The sequence below is a fragment of the Pipistrellus hanaki genome (genome assembly GCF_964339955.1).
Source record: "Pipistrellus hanaki genome assembly, chromosome: 1".
Taxonomy (NCBI): Eukaryota; Metazoa; Chordata; class Mammalia; order Chiroptera; family Vespertilionidae; genus Pipistrellus; species Pipistrellus hanaki.
Window position 1 is genome coordinate 43,508,367 of NC_140503.1, and position 15,934 is coordinate 43,524,300.

General features: G+C 44.3%; 1 protein-coding gene across 3 annotated transcripts in view; it reads right to left on the reverse strand.

Annotated features, from left to right (window-relative positions):
- Positions 1-15,934, reverse strand: part of ZNF609 (zinc finger protein 609) — a 214,459-nt gene that overhangs the window by 32,163 nt on the left and 166,362 nt on the right. For 2 of the 3 annotated variants that reach the window (XM_084886555.1, XM_084886554.1), the window contains exons 4-9: positions 9,188-9,275; positions 5,033-7,373; positions 3,416-3,782; positions 1,488-1,663; positions 1,051-1,267; positions 36-114 (exon numbers count right to left, since the gene is read on the reverse strand). In XM_084886555.1, the coding sequence (XP_084742681.1) occupies positions 41-114; positions 1,051-1,267; positions 1,488-1,663; positions 3,416-3,782; positions 5,033-7,373; positions 9,188-9,275 (3,263 nt within the window). In that variant the 3' untranslated portion in view covers positions 36-40. The remainder of the gene's footprint in view (positions 1-35; positions 115-1,050; positions 1,268-1,487; positions 1,664-3,415; positions 3,783-5,032; positions 7,374-9,187; positions 9,276-15,934) is intronic. The other variant, XM_084886556.1, reaches the window with a different exon arrangement.

Sequence of the window (15,934 nt, forward strand, 5' to 3'; positions counted from 1 at the left end):
CTCTCTGTTTTACCCCAAATTAACAAATCACTTACCATTCTCACCTCCGGGGGGGTGGGTAGAGGGAGGGAGTTGAGCCTTGCTGGCTGGCAACAATGGCTGTGGAAGAAAGCCCTGGTGAGGAGGAGGACAGGTTAGTGCAGCTCTCCCACCACCTCGGTTCAAGCACTTTCTCCGGGCCAGCTGGGTGGGTGGGGAGGGGAGGAGTTTCTCCTTATTTTCCTAACTCTATTATCGAGTTTTGGGGCGCTGACAGAAAAAAAAATACCCTGTTTCCCCGAAAATAAGACAGTGTCTTACATTAATTTTTGCTCCCAAAGATGCGCTAGGTCTTATTTTCAGGGGATGTCTTATTTTTCCATGAAGAAGAGTACGGTACACATTTATTGTTAAATGAAAATAAAGGAAATTTATTACCTGTATACGGTACGGTAGTACGGTAGGTGTCAACACAAACCAGACAACTGTGAATCCTACAGTATCAAGAATTTACTCATTTATTCAGTGACAATCATGTCATCATCATCTGGAAAATCATCATAACAATCCAATTCCTGAATTTCCTGGTGGATTTCTTGTGACTCCATTTCTTTCAGAATCAGTGGACCAAATCTCTCATGTTTAGCCTGGGGGGTGGGGGAGCTTATTTTCGGGGGATGCCTTATATTTCACTCAGAAGGAAACCTGTAAGTAGGTCTTATTTTCGGAGGATGTCTTATTTTCGGGGAAACACGGTAGTTGGCCAGATAAAACTGCTAGGGATAGAGAATAAGGCTCCATTTTTCAGCTGCTCGCTTCTCTTTGGCTGTGGGAACACCTGTTCCTTTTTCTTCTGAATATGAAAGCCAATTTTCTGGAGAAGTTTGAGAGTACCAAAGCTCCAAGGGAGGAAATAAATGTCATATGCTTTAATGATGGTCTGCAGGAGGGTGGGATTCTGACAGAAACTATTAAAAAAAAAAAAAAAAAGAATTCTTGCCAGAGGCTCCTTGCTGTGGACAAGGCCACTGCTACGGAGTTAAAAGGCCGGCAGTGGGGAACAAGGCTTACCTGCTGCATAGGGTAAGTTGTACTGTGCTGGGAGCAGTGAGTAGCCCAAGTGGTGGTGGTGGTGGTGTGTGGACATCAGGCGCTGGGAAGGAGAAGTGCGGGGCCGGTCTACACTCCTGTCACCGGCACCTGCTCCTCCGATGCTGCTACAGCTGCCACCACCCCCAACCACCCCGCAGCCTCCCCGATCTCTCTCCTGAGAAGTTTTATCACTTATCTGGAAAGGAAAGCAACACAAACGCAGTATTGTGAGACACACACGAGAGCGAGATGCCAGAGCCCACATCATGACTCCTTAAACATGCAGAATCAAGGTGGTGCCTGGAGGAGCCAACCGCACTGTGGTTGGGACCTGACCTTGTCCACCTTCTCCCGGATCCCCAGGCCAGCCCTACGGTCTTTGTGTTCATCTGCGAGTGTAACCGCACTTCCCTTACCGTGGGAGACTTGCTCTTGTAGTGACTGGCATGCTGCTGTAAGATGTCCAAGGCTTTGGACTCGGAGCCGGATTTACAACTGACACTGGGGCTGGCTCGTGCCTTGTCAGCATCCTCACCCCCTGAGACCTTGCTGCCATATGGGGAGAAAGAGTAGCTGGAAGGCAGGTAGGAACCTGGGGAAGGAGAGAGAGCAGTCAGGGAGATGGGCGAGGTAGAAGAAACGGCGCTAGTGAGTGTGGCTGGGAGGCTATCAGCTTCCAGAGGCACAGGGATAGTTTCTACCCTGGTGCCTTTGGGCTGAGATGATTAGTTTGTCCTTTACTGAGCTCTAGAGGCAAAATTAGCTTAGGGAGATTTGGAACATAACCGGCAGTCTCTGAGAATCAATTTCCCTGGAGTCCCAGTCTCAGAGATTCAGCCTGGAGAGGTGAGACGATGAAGTGGAAAGGTCATAGAATATGAAGGCAGATGGCCTTGGGCTCAAATCCTACCCGTGAGACTTAACAGCTGGGTAGCCTTGAGCACATTAACAACCTTTCTGAGCTCCAGTTTCCTCACCACCAAAATGAAGATACCAAATCTTATTTCACAGGGTGTCCGGGGGATTAAATAAGATAATGCACATAAATACCTAGGACAGTGCCTGGCCCAGATCAGGCACTCATCCAGCAGCACAACTATTTTTATAGAGATGAGTAGGGATAACAGGAGAAAGGAGTGAGACACATTCCTAACTGTCTGAAAGCTTACTTGTCGTTATAATGTTAAGCCAGAATATCAAGACTATTTCGGCTGCTCTCCTATAGAAAGGGGGCAGCTTGTAGGAGCGAAAGAAGTTCTCTTTTCACCCCAGAAGTACCACATAGCTGTTCAGGCAACAGACATCAGTAAGCAGAGTGGAGTAAGGAAATTTTCTTCTAACAAGTTAAAAACACAAACTCCTACTGTGTGTCCCCTAAGGACTCAAGGATGGAGTATAAAGAGCTTGTCTTTCCCAAGCTGAGCCTCTTCTCGCTGGACTTCCCCACAATCTGACTCCCAGTGCCCTTGCCCCTCCTGCCTTCCAACCGTACAGCTGAACAGGATCTTACAACGAGTACATGCAGTGTGTTGGTTTGAATGTTATTTGTTCCACGTCTCTCTCATGCTACAAGCTGTAAGCTCCTTGAGGGGAGGAACTAGTCTTCCCTATGTCTTTGTGTTCTCCGAGGTGCCAGAGGGCACTGAAAACAAAGGATGTGTGTGTTTCAAACCCTTGTTGCGGGGGAGATGGCAGTGGTACAGAGAGAATTTTACCTCGTTATCTGTGAAAAGTGACTGTGGAGGCAACCCTCTAGAGAAGCAAGGGAGGTAGAGGTGGTCAATAAAAACATATTAAAAAAAGAAAAGTCTGCCGAAACCGGTTTGGCTCAGTGGTAGAGCGTCGGTCTGCGGACTGAAGGGTCCCGGGTTCGATTCCGGTCAAGGGCATGTACCTTGGTTGCGGGCACATCCCCGGTAGGGGGTGTGCAGGAGGCAACTGGTCAATGTTTCTCTCTCATCGACGTTTCTGGCTCTCTATCTCTCTCACTTCCTCTCTGTAATAAAAAATCAATAAAATATATTTTAAAAAAAAGAAAAAAAGAAAAAAAGAAAAGTCTTTTGAGCAGAGCAAGATGTGAGACCAAGTTCTTAGTTCTAGCTCTTCCTATAAAATATTTTTGAAAGGAACAGTTTGAATAGCGTACTTCTGGTCTACTTCTGGTAATTAGGGGTCAAAGAGTTGGGTGTAGAGAGGCCACTTCACAGAATGTCACATTAAAAAAAGGGCTGTCATCTACCTGGGCCCCAATTAGCCTTAGGACTGAGCAAAAAACCGGACTTGAAACCTTTGCTTCATTTCCACCCGCGGGCAATGGAACACCAGCTGGACGGTGGCGCCGTACCTGGGTAGTTCTGCATCATCACAGCGGGCATGCCCCGGTAGCTGGGGTGGCTGGGGTCATAGGACTGGCTGTAGGAGTAGCCGTGCATGTAGGGGATGTAAGACTGGTGCTGGGTGAGAGGGGAGGACACAGGCACATGGACACTCGGTCGGGGCTCCTTGCTCCCGAGGCGGGATTCCTCAGAAGTGGACAGCTTGCAGTCACTACTTGTGCTTTCCTTCCCATCCTCCTTGGGAATAGAGTCCTTATTCCGACTCCTTTCCTCCTTCAATTTGCGGTCCCGCTCCTCTTTCCACCTCTCATCTTCTGATTTGATGTCTGAATACTTGGCAGGATAAACATATGTCCACATCCGGGGCTCAGCTTCCTACAATCACAGAATGAGCACTGAGTGTTGCATAAATGAAGAAGAGAGAGAGTGCTAGTTTCAAGCCCAGGGTCCCAGCAAACACCTCAGGCAGAGTATGCCAGTGGCCTCTATTGATAGTTTACAATGAACTCTCGTCTCTTCTGCTTAAAAAGCCTGTTCCTTTGGTCTCGAGAGAAAGAAAGAAAGATGGGGAAAGAAAAGGAAATCTATAGGTGGGTCTCCTCACTGAGAGAACAAACATGCCGGAGAAATGATTTCCCGAATAGAAGAGATGGTTTCATTTCAGGGCAAGCTCAGGGGCAGAAGGCCCAAGTGGCACCAACAGGGAAAGGAAGACTTCTTTCTTAAGTTTCTTGAGCAGCCCTGGAGGGTACGGCTCCTTTAGCTTAGCGTCATCTCGTGGTCTCCAGGTCAAGCCTCGGTCAGGGCACATGGCCGGGATGTGGGCTCAGTCCCCAGTAGGGGGAATGCTGGAAGCAGATGATGGATGTTTCTGTCTGTCTCTTTCCTTCACCCTCCTCTCTCTATAAAAGCAATAAAAACATATTTAAAAAAGAAAAGTCTTTTGAGCAGAGCAAGATGTGAGACCAAGTTCTTGGTTCTAGCTCTTCCTATAAAATATTTTTGAAAGGAACAGTTTGAATAGCGTACTTCTGGTCTACTTTAAAATTTGGACAGATCACCATCAACGCATTCCACACTGGAAGAAACACCGGACTAGAAGTATAGACAGCTGGGCTCCAGTTCTGTTTTGTTTCTGGGCCTCTCTTGTCAAATGAGAAAACACATTTTACTGATGTAAAAGGGCACCCTCCCCCCCTTTTGTCAATTCTCACCTGAGGACATATTTGCTTCCCCATTGCTTTTCAGAGAGAGTGGAAGGGAGGGAGGGAGGTGGGGAGAGAGAAACATTGATGGAAGAGAAAAACATTGACTCTTTGCCTTCTGTAGGTGCCCCGACTGGGGGTGGGGAGTGAACCTGCAACCCAGGCACGTGCCGCTGACCGGAAATTGAACGGACCCTTTGGAGCGTGGGCCGATGCCCTGACAGCTGAGTACACTGACCGAGGCTAACAGTGCTGTTTGAAAAACATTTAAATGATTTACAAAGGTAAAAACATCCCTAAAATTACAGATCTCTCCTGCTAATCTGTTTTGTGTTGACCTCCTGCATCAGGACAACCCTGAATGTGAGGAAGAGAGAAAGACAGACAGACAGTATTTCTATTTCTTCCCAGGACAGTTACCTGTCGGTACCAGAGTATCGGATCCACCTCTGCCTGTCGGCCACACTCAGCGCCTGTTTTAGCCTCAGAAGCCTCCTTGCCTAGGTGGCTGGCCTCACTCAGCTTCACTTTAAGAGTTTCTGGGGCCTGGCTGGGGAGTTTGGAAGAGTCATCTAACTTGGGAATGATGACTGATTTGGCAGGGTCAGCCCCGGGCTCCTTGGCCTTGCTGGGTCCCGACTTCACCAGGTCGGTCAGGCTGGGAGCCTTGGTGAGAGTTGGAGGAAGTGACGGCTTTTGCTTCCATTCTTCCTTGAGTGCTGCCTCCCGCTCCTTCAGGCCCAACTCTGCCTTCTTGTCCAGTCCCCGCTGCTGCTGCTCCAGGCTCTGCCGTTTCTGCTGCTCCTCATATTGCTGCCGGTACGCCGTGTTCGTGCTCAGCAGGTGGCTGTGGTAGCTCTGGTCGCTGTAGCCGTAGGGGGGCACGTAGGCATACTGGTTGTAGTACAGGGACTGCATGTACATGTTGGGGCGCTGCTGGATGACAGAGGGCTGCTGACTGGAGCTGCTCAGCTCGGGCTTCTTGTCCTCACAGACATCGCTCTTTGCTTTCCCCTCGATGCTCTCAGGCTCCTCGTCCTTTTTTGTCTTCAGGGCCTGACTTTCCGCTCCTGCCTGGCTGCTGGGGTTCAGCGTCCCCGGGCTGGACTGTGCGTAACTGGGAGAGTAGTAGCTCTCGAAGCCTTGGTAATACGGGGAGTCTTTGCTCTGTGGCTGAGGGGGGAAAAGAGTTTTCTTAGCTCCTTCCTTCACCAGCTGCTCAGGGTCCTTTGATTTGACACTGTCCACTTTGCCCTCCCCGTCCTCCCCAGCATCAGAGATGTCGGAGTAGGCGGGGCTGTTGGTTTTGACGGAGCTGGCCTCGGCTCCATTCTGAGTCACTACGTGTAAGGGAGTCATGGGCCCGGTGGGGGTAGTGGTCTCTAGGCGGCTGCTGCTTCCAATGGAAGGGCTGGGGGCATTGTCCGTGAAGCTGTATATCTTATCCGCTTCGGCCTTGATGCTGGCCAGTCGGCTCTGGTGAGGGTCTGACGAGCCATTCAGGAGCCCCTCCATTTTCATCCCGTCTCCCGACGATTCCCTGAACGGGCTTTTGCCTTCTTCTGCTCGACACACCTTTCCAGGAGTCAGAGGACTTTCAAGTTCCTTTGAAGACTCCTTCTTTTTTTTGTCTTTCTTCTTCTTGTCCTTGGCTGGAGTCAAGGCAGGGTTGACTGTGAAAGGTTCTCCCATCACCGTGGGCTTGGGCTGAATGGGCTTGAGCTGGGGGCTGTTGGGCATGGCTTGGACCACTGTGGTGGTCAAGCCCGAGGAGGAGCCCGGGCTGGCTGCGGTGAAGGTGGCTGTCTGGAAGGTGTAGATTTGTTGTGGGGGGATGGCCGGGGCAATGGGCCGGGCTGACTTTAAGCTCTTGGAAGGCATCTTTTCAGGTTTCAAACAAGAGGGTTTTTTACATTTTTCTTTTTCCATACACTTCCTTTCCAAAGAATCAAAGGCATCATTGCTTGTATCATCCATAACTGAGGGTCCATCATCAGAGCCATCATTGGATAAGGCCCCAAGGTCTGTGTCCCCTTCCCCACTCAGCTTCTTCTTACACAGACCTTTTGTGCTGAATTTGCTTGAGGGAGAAGGGCTATGGGGCTCTACGAGCCGAACTTTGGGGGTAGCTGAGCGGGCGGGGGACAAGGAACCTTTCTGTGAGGCAGAGGCACCGTTGCAGCTCCCAAGGTCTGCATGGAGGGCGGGCTCCTCTCCGTACTCACTGTCTCCATCGGCTTCCGGCTTGCTATCATCATCCGTATGGGCATGAGCTTGGTGGTACTTAAGTCCATTGATGTGCTTATACTTTTTGTTACAGTTTGGGTGGGGACAGTCAATCAGGACTGGGGAGGGACAATTTCTATCTAGAACAGTAGGTTCCACCTTGGTTCCAGGGAGGGGGCCAGTGGCTGAGCCCATGGAATTCGTACGGACACGCTTGCTCCCTTTGGAGTCCTCTGAGCTGGAATTCAGCTCCATGTCTGAAAGGGGTTTGTTTTTCCGCTTATTCACTGAGGAGGGGCTGGCCTTGACATCCTCAGAGGTGCTGCTGGCAGGTGGGCGGTGCTCTGAGGAATTCTGGCTGCCCCGACGGCCTTTGCTATTGGCTCCTGCTCGGGTTTTGCTGCTGCTGCCGGTCCCTTTGCTGTCAGATGTTGTTGCTGTCTCATTGACGGGTGTGTTGCTGTTTGGGCGCATGCGCTTGCCTCTACCCCGGCCGTTCCGCATTTCCAGGTCGCTGGTGGGAGAGTCACAGAACCTTGGCAAAGGACAAACACAATAGAACATTATTAAGAAGTGAAAACGACTTCAAACTAGTTTAGCTGCAGTCTCCAGAAGAATTGTCCAGATGGTAACTATCATTTTCAATGAACATGATTTGCTAAAGGAACTTCTGAAAGAGTGGGAACTGCAATTACGTGGTAAGCTCCTATAAGGCTTTCTGCATACTAGCTATAAATCATTCCCCGACATTTGGGTTTCCCAAAGCCTAGCAAACTGCAAATTAATATTAGAAATAAGCTGTAAGGTGCCCTTCACTGAAATGCCAATTTTAAGATCAAGTTGCAATTTGAAAAGGTCCTTGTGAAACCAACATTGTCCAGCAGTTTAAAAAAAAACCCAAATGGCCGAAACCGTTTTTGGCTCAGTGGTTAGAGCATCGGTCTGTGGACTGAAAGGTCCCAGGTTCGATTCCGGTCAAGGGCATGTACCTTGGTTGCGGGCACATTCCTGGTAGGGGGTGTACAGGAGGCAGCTGGTTGATGTTTCTCTCTCATTGATGTTTCTAGCTCTCTATCCCTCTTCCTTCCTCTCTGTAAAAAAATCAATAAAATATATTAAAAAAATAAAAACCCCCAAATGTTCTTGAGTTTAAACTTTTGAGAGATAGCTACCATCAAAAAGTATCATCAATGAATGTTTGCTCATCGATAGTGAGACTCTAATGGAGTCTCAAAGTGACTATAGGTAGCAGTCAGAAATCAATAATTACAGAATTCAATAAATTCAATAAGTAGGATCTCCACCCACTTCTACCCAACCCATCAACACCTAACTCATTTATTCTTTTTCTTTTTTTTTTTTTGGTGCCCTTGACTGGGAATTGAACCCACAACCCTTCAGTCTGTGAGCTGATCTCTACCACTGAGCAGCACTGACCAGGGCCTGATTAATTTATTCTTTTAAAAAATATATATATTTTATTGATTTTTTACAGAGAGGAAGAGAGAGGGATAGAGAGTTAGAAACATCGATGAGAGAGAAACATCAATCAGCTGCCTCCTGCATACCTTCCACTGGGGATGTGCCCGCAACCAAGGTACATGCCCTTGACCAGAATCGAATGCGGGACCTTTCAGTCCATAGTCCAACGCTCTATCCACTGAGCCAAACCGGTTTCGGCTTAATTTATTCTTGAATGCTAGATGAATATAGTGGCTTCCTTTGTCTCTACACCATAATGTCCTTTAAAAGCTGGATGCTTTTTATTTTTCCTTCCCCTGTATGGCAAATGTTTTTGTTTTATAAAAACACATCTAAAATACCTAAGGTGAAAAATACTGTTAGGAGATGCTGTTAATTTCTTAAATTCTTCCCTTTTTCTAAATTATTAATTTTTATTTTTCAATTACATTTGACATATAATATTGTATTAGTTTCAAGTGTACAACCCAAGGCTGGGTATCTTAAAAACTATCCAATCCTATAGCCTGGCCAGCATGCTCAGTGGTTGGGCATTAAACTATGAACCAGGAGATCACAGTTCTATTCCTGGTCAGGGCACATACCCAGGTTGGGGGCTCGATTCCGTGTGGGGTGTGCAGGAGGCAGCCGATCAATTATTCTCTCTCATCACTGATGTTTCTCTCTCTCTCTCTCTCTCTCTCTCTCTCTCTCTCTCTCTCTCTCTCTCTCTTCCTCTCTGAAATCAATAAAAATATATATTTTAAAAAAATTAAAAAAACAAACAAACCCAAAAAACCTATCCAACCCTAGCTGGATAAAGGCATAAGAGATCACTGATTAGGGTGGTTCAGACTAACATAAACTAAAAAGCCATAAAGTGCTTACCTGGGGGGTGCCCAATCATGCCGTGTGCAGTCAAGAAGTGTACCTACATATGTCTTGTTCCTCCATGTTACATTCACTACCAACATCCCTGGAAGACAAAAAGACTCAGATATAGACAAGAGAAACCCTGCTGACCACCGAAAAGAGTATTTTTCCACTTGAGTAGCATTCTGGCTCCTACAGGAGGGCTTAGGGGTAGTGCGGGTCCCAACCGGACAAACAGTATCGGGCTGAAATAGTTCTATGGGAACTGCCTACAACACACTGTCAGGGACCTGTAAGATGGGCAATAGTTGCAAAGATTTCATGGTCCAATTAAGATACGTTTTTATAACTTAAAAAAGATTGTGCAGTGTTTCAAACATACTAAAAAATTACAAAGAATAACCTAACAAAAACTCATGTATCCACCAATCAATGACTTACTTATAGAATTTTGTGCCATTCATGAATCATGTTTTTGGTGTTAAGTCTAAGAATTCCTTGCCTACTGAAGATTTTGTTCTAGGTTTTTTTTCCCCCCTAAAAGTTTTACAGTTTTCTGTTTTAGTCCTTGATTTATTTTGAGTTAACTTTTTTTATATGAGATTCTCTCTCTGTTTTTGGTCCATGATGTCCATTTGTTAATTCATGATGTCAAAAATTGATTTGCTACCTTTGCCAAAATCAATTGGGTGGCCCTAACCGGTTTGGCTCAGTGGATAGAGCGTCGGCTTGCGGACTCAAGGGTCCCAGGTTCGATTCCAGTTGGGGGTGTGTGCCTTGGTTGCGGACACATATCCAGTGGGGAGTGTGCGGGAGGCAGCTGATCGATGTTTCTCTCTCATCAATGTTTCTGGCTCTCAATCCCTCTCCCTTCCTCTCTGTAAAAAAATCAATAAAATATATTTTAAAAAATCAATTGGGTTTTCTGTCTATTTCCTGGTTCTCTGCTCTGTTCCATTGGTCTAAGTGTCTATCCCTCTGGCAATATTACAGTCTCATAGATTACTGTGGCTATATATAGGTCTTGAAATCTTATTCTTCCCATTTTATTATTTTTCAAAACTGTTTTAGCTATTTTAGTTCCTTTGGTCTTTATATATAAAATTTTAGAATAATCTTATCTATATCTACAAAATATATTGCTGAAATTTTGACAGAAATTGCATTAACCTATATTATCAATTTGGGAAAAATTGGCATCTTTACTACATGCTCTCTATTTATTTAGATCATCTTTAATTTCTTTCAGCATACAATCTTGTAGATGTTTTGTTAAATTTACACCTAAGTATTTCTTTCTTTTTGAGTTATTATAAATGGTATTATTATGTTTTTAAATTCAGTCCCCAAATGTTCATAACTAGTATATAGTAGACATACAATTGAGTTTTGTATGTTTATCTTATATTCTATGACCTATCTAAAGTCACCTATTAGTTCTAGGAGTTATTTATTTAGTCATTGAGATTTTCTATATAGACAATCGTGTAATGTGCAAATAAGCACAGTTGTATTTCTTGCTTTCTGATCTGTCTGCCTTTTATTTCCTTTTCTCGTGTTATTGCAATAACTAGAACTTCCAGCACTATGTTGAATAAGAATATCGAAAGCAGACATCCTTTCCTTGTTTCTGCTCTTAGGGGGAAAGCACTCAGGTTTTCACAAGTATAATGTTCAGCTCCATATCTGGAATATCGAGGGAAAAAGAAAACCCGGGGAACTCACCACCATGTTATTACTCAGGTCTTGAGGTCCTTAGCTGGTCTGCCTTCTTTTCTACGCCTTTAGTGTTTTGCTATTTTTGCTTTATATATAATGGATAGGAGTTTTAGTTGTATTCAGTGCGAGAGCTAGGAAAAAGTATGTCTACTTTATCTTCCTCAAAGTGGAAGTCCTGGTTAAATTTTACTGGTTATCTTTCTTAGTGTTAGATTTCTATTATATAAAATTTTAGTTTGTAGGCGATTAAAAAAAAAACACCCAAAAAAACCAAAACAAAACCTCATCCTCACCCAAGAACATTTTTTCCATCGAATTTGAGAGAGTGGAAAGAAGGGGTGGGGGAGGGTGGATGGAGAGAGAGAGGATATTACTGATGTGAGAAACATTATTAGTTGCCTCCTGCACACACCCCTACCTACTGAGGCTGGAGAACCTGCAACCCATGTACATTCCCTTGACCAGGAATTGAACCCACAACCCTTCTGTCCTGTGAGTTGACGCTTTAACCACCAACCACTGAGCCAAACTGTCCAGGGCAGTTTGCAGGCTTGTTTTGAGTGAGCTGTTTTTGTTAGTGATTTTCCTCTTCTCTGTTTCATACTTTTGCAATTTTCCCATCTAGTCCCCTAAGGAGCAGGTGAACAGGTCTTCTAATGGCCTTTTTCATTAGAAGTCCGGAGACTCCAGAGTTAGCCTTCTGTTCGTCTTGGTCACACACTATTTGGGTGAGCACTCCACTCCCAGGGCCTATCGGCAGTAACTCACCTCTATTCATTTTCTTCTTGGATGTAGAATGCTGCTAAAATTAACTTGACTTGGAGTTAGAAAACCTTAGTCCAAATCCTTCTCTGCTACAGTGTAATCTTGGACAAGACATTTAACCTCTACGAACCTCAGATTTTTAATCAATACTACAGAATTAAAACAAATAAATGATAAGATTTTAAATTAGATAACTAGCCCATAGGAGGTTTTTAATATGTCAATACAAAGGAAAAATCATGGAGTACAGAACTCGAGCCCTGAACTCTTGGGCATGCCTTTTATTTTTTTATTTTTTATTTTTAAAATATATTTTATTGATTTTGTACAGAGAGGAAGGGAGAGAGATACAAAGTTAGAAACATCGATGAGAGAGAGTCATCAATCAGCTGCCTCTTGCACACCTCCTACTGGGGATATGCCTGCAACCAACGTACATGCCCTTGATCAGAATCGAACCCGGGACCCTTCAGTCCCCAAGCCGACGCTCTATCCATTGAGCCAAACTGGTTTCAGCTGGGCATGCCTTTTAAATAAGATTTTATGATGCTCTGTCATAAAACCAGATCACAGAAGGGAATTAGGGGGAGAGGGAGGAGGGCATGATCCTTTCAGAAAGTCTCAGTCTGATGAAATTAGGGCAGGAAAGAACTTTGATTTAGTCAATTAGAGTCTAATTAAAACATTTATTAAACATCTATTATGGCCGAAACCGGTTTGGCTCAGTGGATAGAGTGTCGGCCTGCAAACTGAAAGGTCGCAGGTTCGATTCCGGTCAAGGGCATGTACCTTGGTTGCAGGCACATCCCCAGTAGGGGGTGTGTAGGAGGCAGCTGATCGATGTTACTCTCGCATCAATCTTTCTAACTCTCTATCCCTCTCTCTTCCTCTCTGTAAAAAAATAAATAAAATATATATTTTAAAAAAATCTATTATGTGCTATGTGTTTTCATACTCATTAGCTTATCAAATATTCACAGCCTTAAGTCACTTTTGGAACAAGGTACACCATTAAGAGAAATCAGAGTCCTCCCAACAATCCTGCCATATAGGGGTTGTTAAAGTTACTGTACGAACCAGGAAATGAAAGCCCAGAAAGGCTAGAAAGCCCAGAAAGGCTAAGTAATTTGCCAAAGATCTCATTATTTATTAGTGGCCAGATCTTTAAGGCATTACATAGCAATCTCTAGTGGATTCTGATTCTTTTTACACAATTTCCTCAAAATGTCCCTATATCTTTATCTTAGATAAAAACTCATACATATTGCAGGGGGTGGGGGAGAGGAGGGGGATGGGCGGCTGGGGGAGAGGTTCCAGAGGGGAAAAGGACAGGATACCTGTCCCTTCTATCCCTTTCTAGGGTACTGACATCTTAAAGGAAATGGCAAACCTAAGAAAGCAATTAGGCCAAATTCTCTCTGGCTATTAGCAAGTGAATTCAAATGGATGTCTCCTCCCAATGATGGGCTGCTCTGATTATTGTATAACCAATTTGAACAGGAACAGAGCCCATTTATTTCTAGACAAGGTAAGACTTAGAGATAGGCACCTCATTAATAAGGGCAGATGAGCACAGCTGTGCATAGAGAACAGGCATACAATTAGAAGACGAATGTTAAGTCCTACTCTCGAAAGAGCTGGACAGGAACACATTTATAAATCTGTCTTCTTCCTCTGGTATAATCTGAAAACCTTAGTAATAATGAATGAGCTGAAAAGAAGACAGCTCAGAGAGCGTTGCAATGCGAGAGGGGAAAATTCTGTATGGAAAAACAAAATGGAGCTTTGTTTAAATGTCAAAGCAAACACTTTTTTCTGAAGTGTAACTCTCTTCCTATGAGGTTCTGAGTTGAGACAGCTGGGAGAATAAGAGGACAGGAAAGAAAAAACAGAAAAAAACAACACTTAACAGACCCAGTTTCTCTATTAGGGGGTAGCTTTAGGGCAGTAAGTAGGCTGAAGAGAAAAATTGGTGTTCATTTCATAAAGCTTCCTATTTTGAATAATGTTCACAAAATAGGGAAAGACTTGGCTTATTTGAAGATTATAGTCCAAAAATAGTAGTAATAATTTGTGCCTTGTGTTTATCCAGGTAGTTAGTTTCATATTTACCAAGGGTCTCACAGACACGATCTCATTAAACATTAAGTTTCAGAGTGCTGAGTACTCCTCCGCCTTAAAAGTGATCAACACCTGTTTTCCAGGAACCGGTGAAGGGGTTTTGACTTAGGTATAAGGCAGCAAGCAGTCAAGTCCCCCAGGTCCCAGGGAAAGGGCAATGTTGACTCAAAACCTGCTTTACTTCAGAGGATAATTCAAAACCTCAAAAACAGTTGTGTATTCGAGACTGATCCAAGCTCAATAGTGGAAAGAATAAATTTTACCTCATTTTTTTTTTTAATCATTTCTTCTATGTGGTATATCCTTGCTCTCAGGGATCTGGTCCCTTCATGCTCAGCTGACCACTCTCCTTGAAACACTTCCTTCACTTGACTTCCAAAACAAGAACATCACACTCTCCTGGTTTTTCTATCATCTTTCTGGTCATTCCTCAGCATCTTTTACTTCTTTATGTCTAACTGGTGTCTCTTAAATTTCCAGCCCCAACCTTGCCCCTGAACTCCAGATTCACATATCTGATTACAAATTTGCCATTTCCATTCGATATCTAAATAGAGATCTCAAATTTAACTAAGCTCCTGATATCCACTCTTCCCCTGACACATCCCCTCCCCAACCAACCAAACAAACAACTGGCTCTGCGGATAATGGCATTTTATTTTTAATATATTTTATTGATTTTTTTTACAGAGAGGAAGGGAGAGGGAGAGTTAGAAACATCGATGAGAGAGAAACATCAATCAGCTGCCTCCTACACACTCCCTATTGGGGATGTGCCTGCAACCAAGGTACATGTCCTTGACCAGAATTGAACCTGGGACCCTTGAATATGCAGGCCGACACTCTTTCCACTGAGCCAAACCGGTTAGGGCTTGGGTAATGGCATTTTCATCCTTTCAGGTACTCAGGTCAAGTCCAAAACCTTCGGAGTTTTACTTGAGTAAAATTTATTCTCAAGCCCCACATCTGACAGCAAATCTTACACCCAAATTTTGATATATCTCACTACCTGCACTTCTCCAGCTCTAAGTACTCCTTAAATTATTCCAACAGCCTCTTAATTTATATCCATTCTTATCCCTCTCTGACCTATTCATAGCACAGAAGCCAGAGAGATCCTGTTAAAACCTAGATCACATCCTAATTCTTTTGCTCAAAATCTTTCAGAAGCTTCTTTTCATCTCACCCAGATTTAAAGGTTTAAATTCTTATTGTGACCTAAAGGACTCACATGACCTTGGCCTGCATCACCTCCCTCGTCAATGTCATCTTCTACTCTGCTCAGCACAGTGACCTACTTGCTCTTTGAACACAACAGGCATATTTCCATCTCATGGCCTTTGAACTTGCCTTTCCATCTACCTGCATCATATTCTCAAAGCTTACTCTCCCTTCATTTCTTTCTTTCTTTCTTTTCTTTTCTTTTTAAAATACATTTTATTGATTTTTTTTTACAGAGAAGAAGAGGGATAGAGAATTAGAAACATCGATGAGAGAGATGTGCCCGCAATCAACGTACAGAATCGAACCTGGGACCTTTCAGTCCGCAGGCTGACGCTCTATCCACTCAGTCAAACCAGTTTAGGCTCCTTTCACTCCTTTCAAATCTTTTCTCAAAAATCATCTCAGTGAGGCTAACCCTAAATAACAGTTATATGCTCTCTATTTCCCTTTCCTATTCCCCCCGTGAAAGGCAGACCAGCTAAGGACCTCAAGACCTGAGTAATAACATGGTGGTGAGTTTCCTGGGTTTTCGTTTTCCTTCTACATTTCAGATAAGGAGCTGAATGTTATACTTTTTTTTTTTATTAATATATTTTATTGATTTTGTACAGAGAGAAAGGGAGAGAGATAGAGAGCTAGAAACATCGATGAGAGAGAGTCATCGATCAGCTGCCTCTTGCACACGCCCTACTGGGGATATGCCCGCAACCAAGGTATATGCCCTTGACTGGAATCGAACCCGGGGCCCTTCAGTCCCCAAGCCGAAGCTCTATCCATTGAGCCAAACCGGTCCCGGCTGAATGTTCTGCTTTCACTATTCTTAATGATGACAAACTGAGTGCTTTCCCCCTAAGAGCAGAAACAAGGCAGAGATGTTTGCTTTCACTATTCTTTTTTTTTTTTTTTTTTAAATATATTTTTATTGAGGAGAGG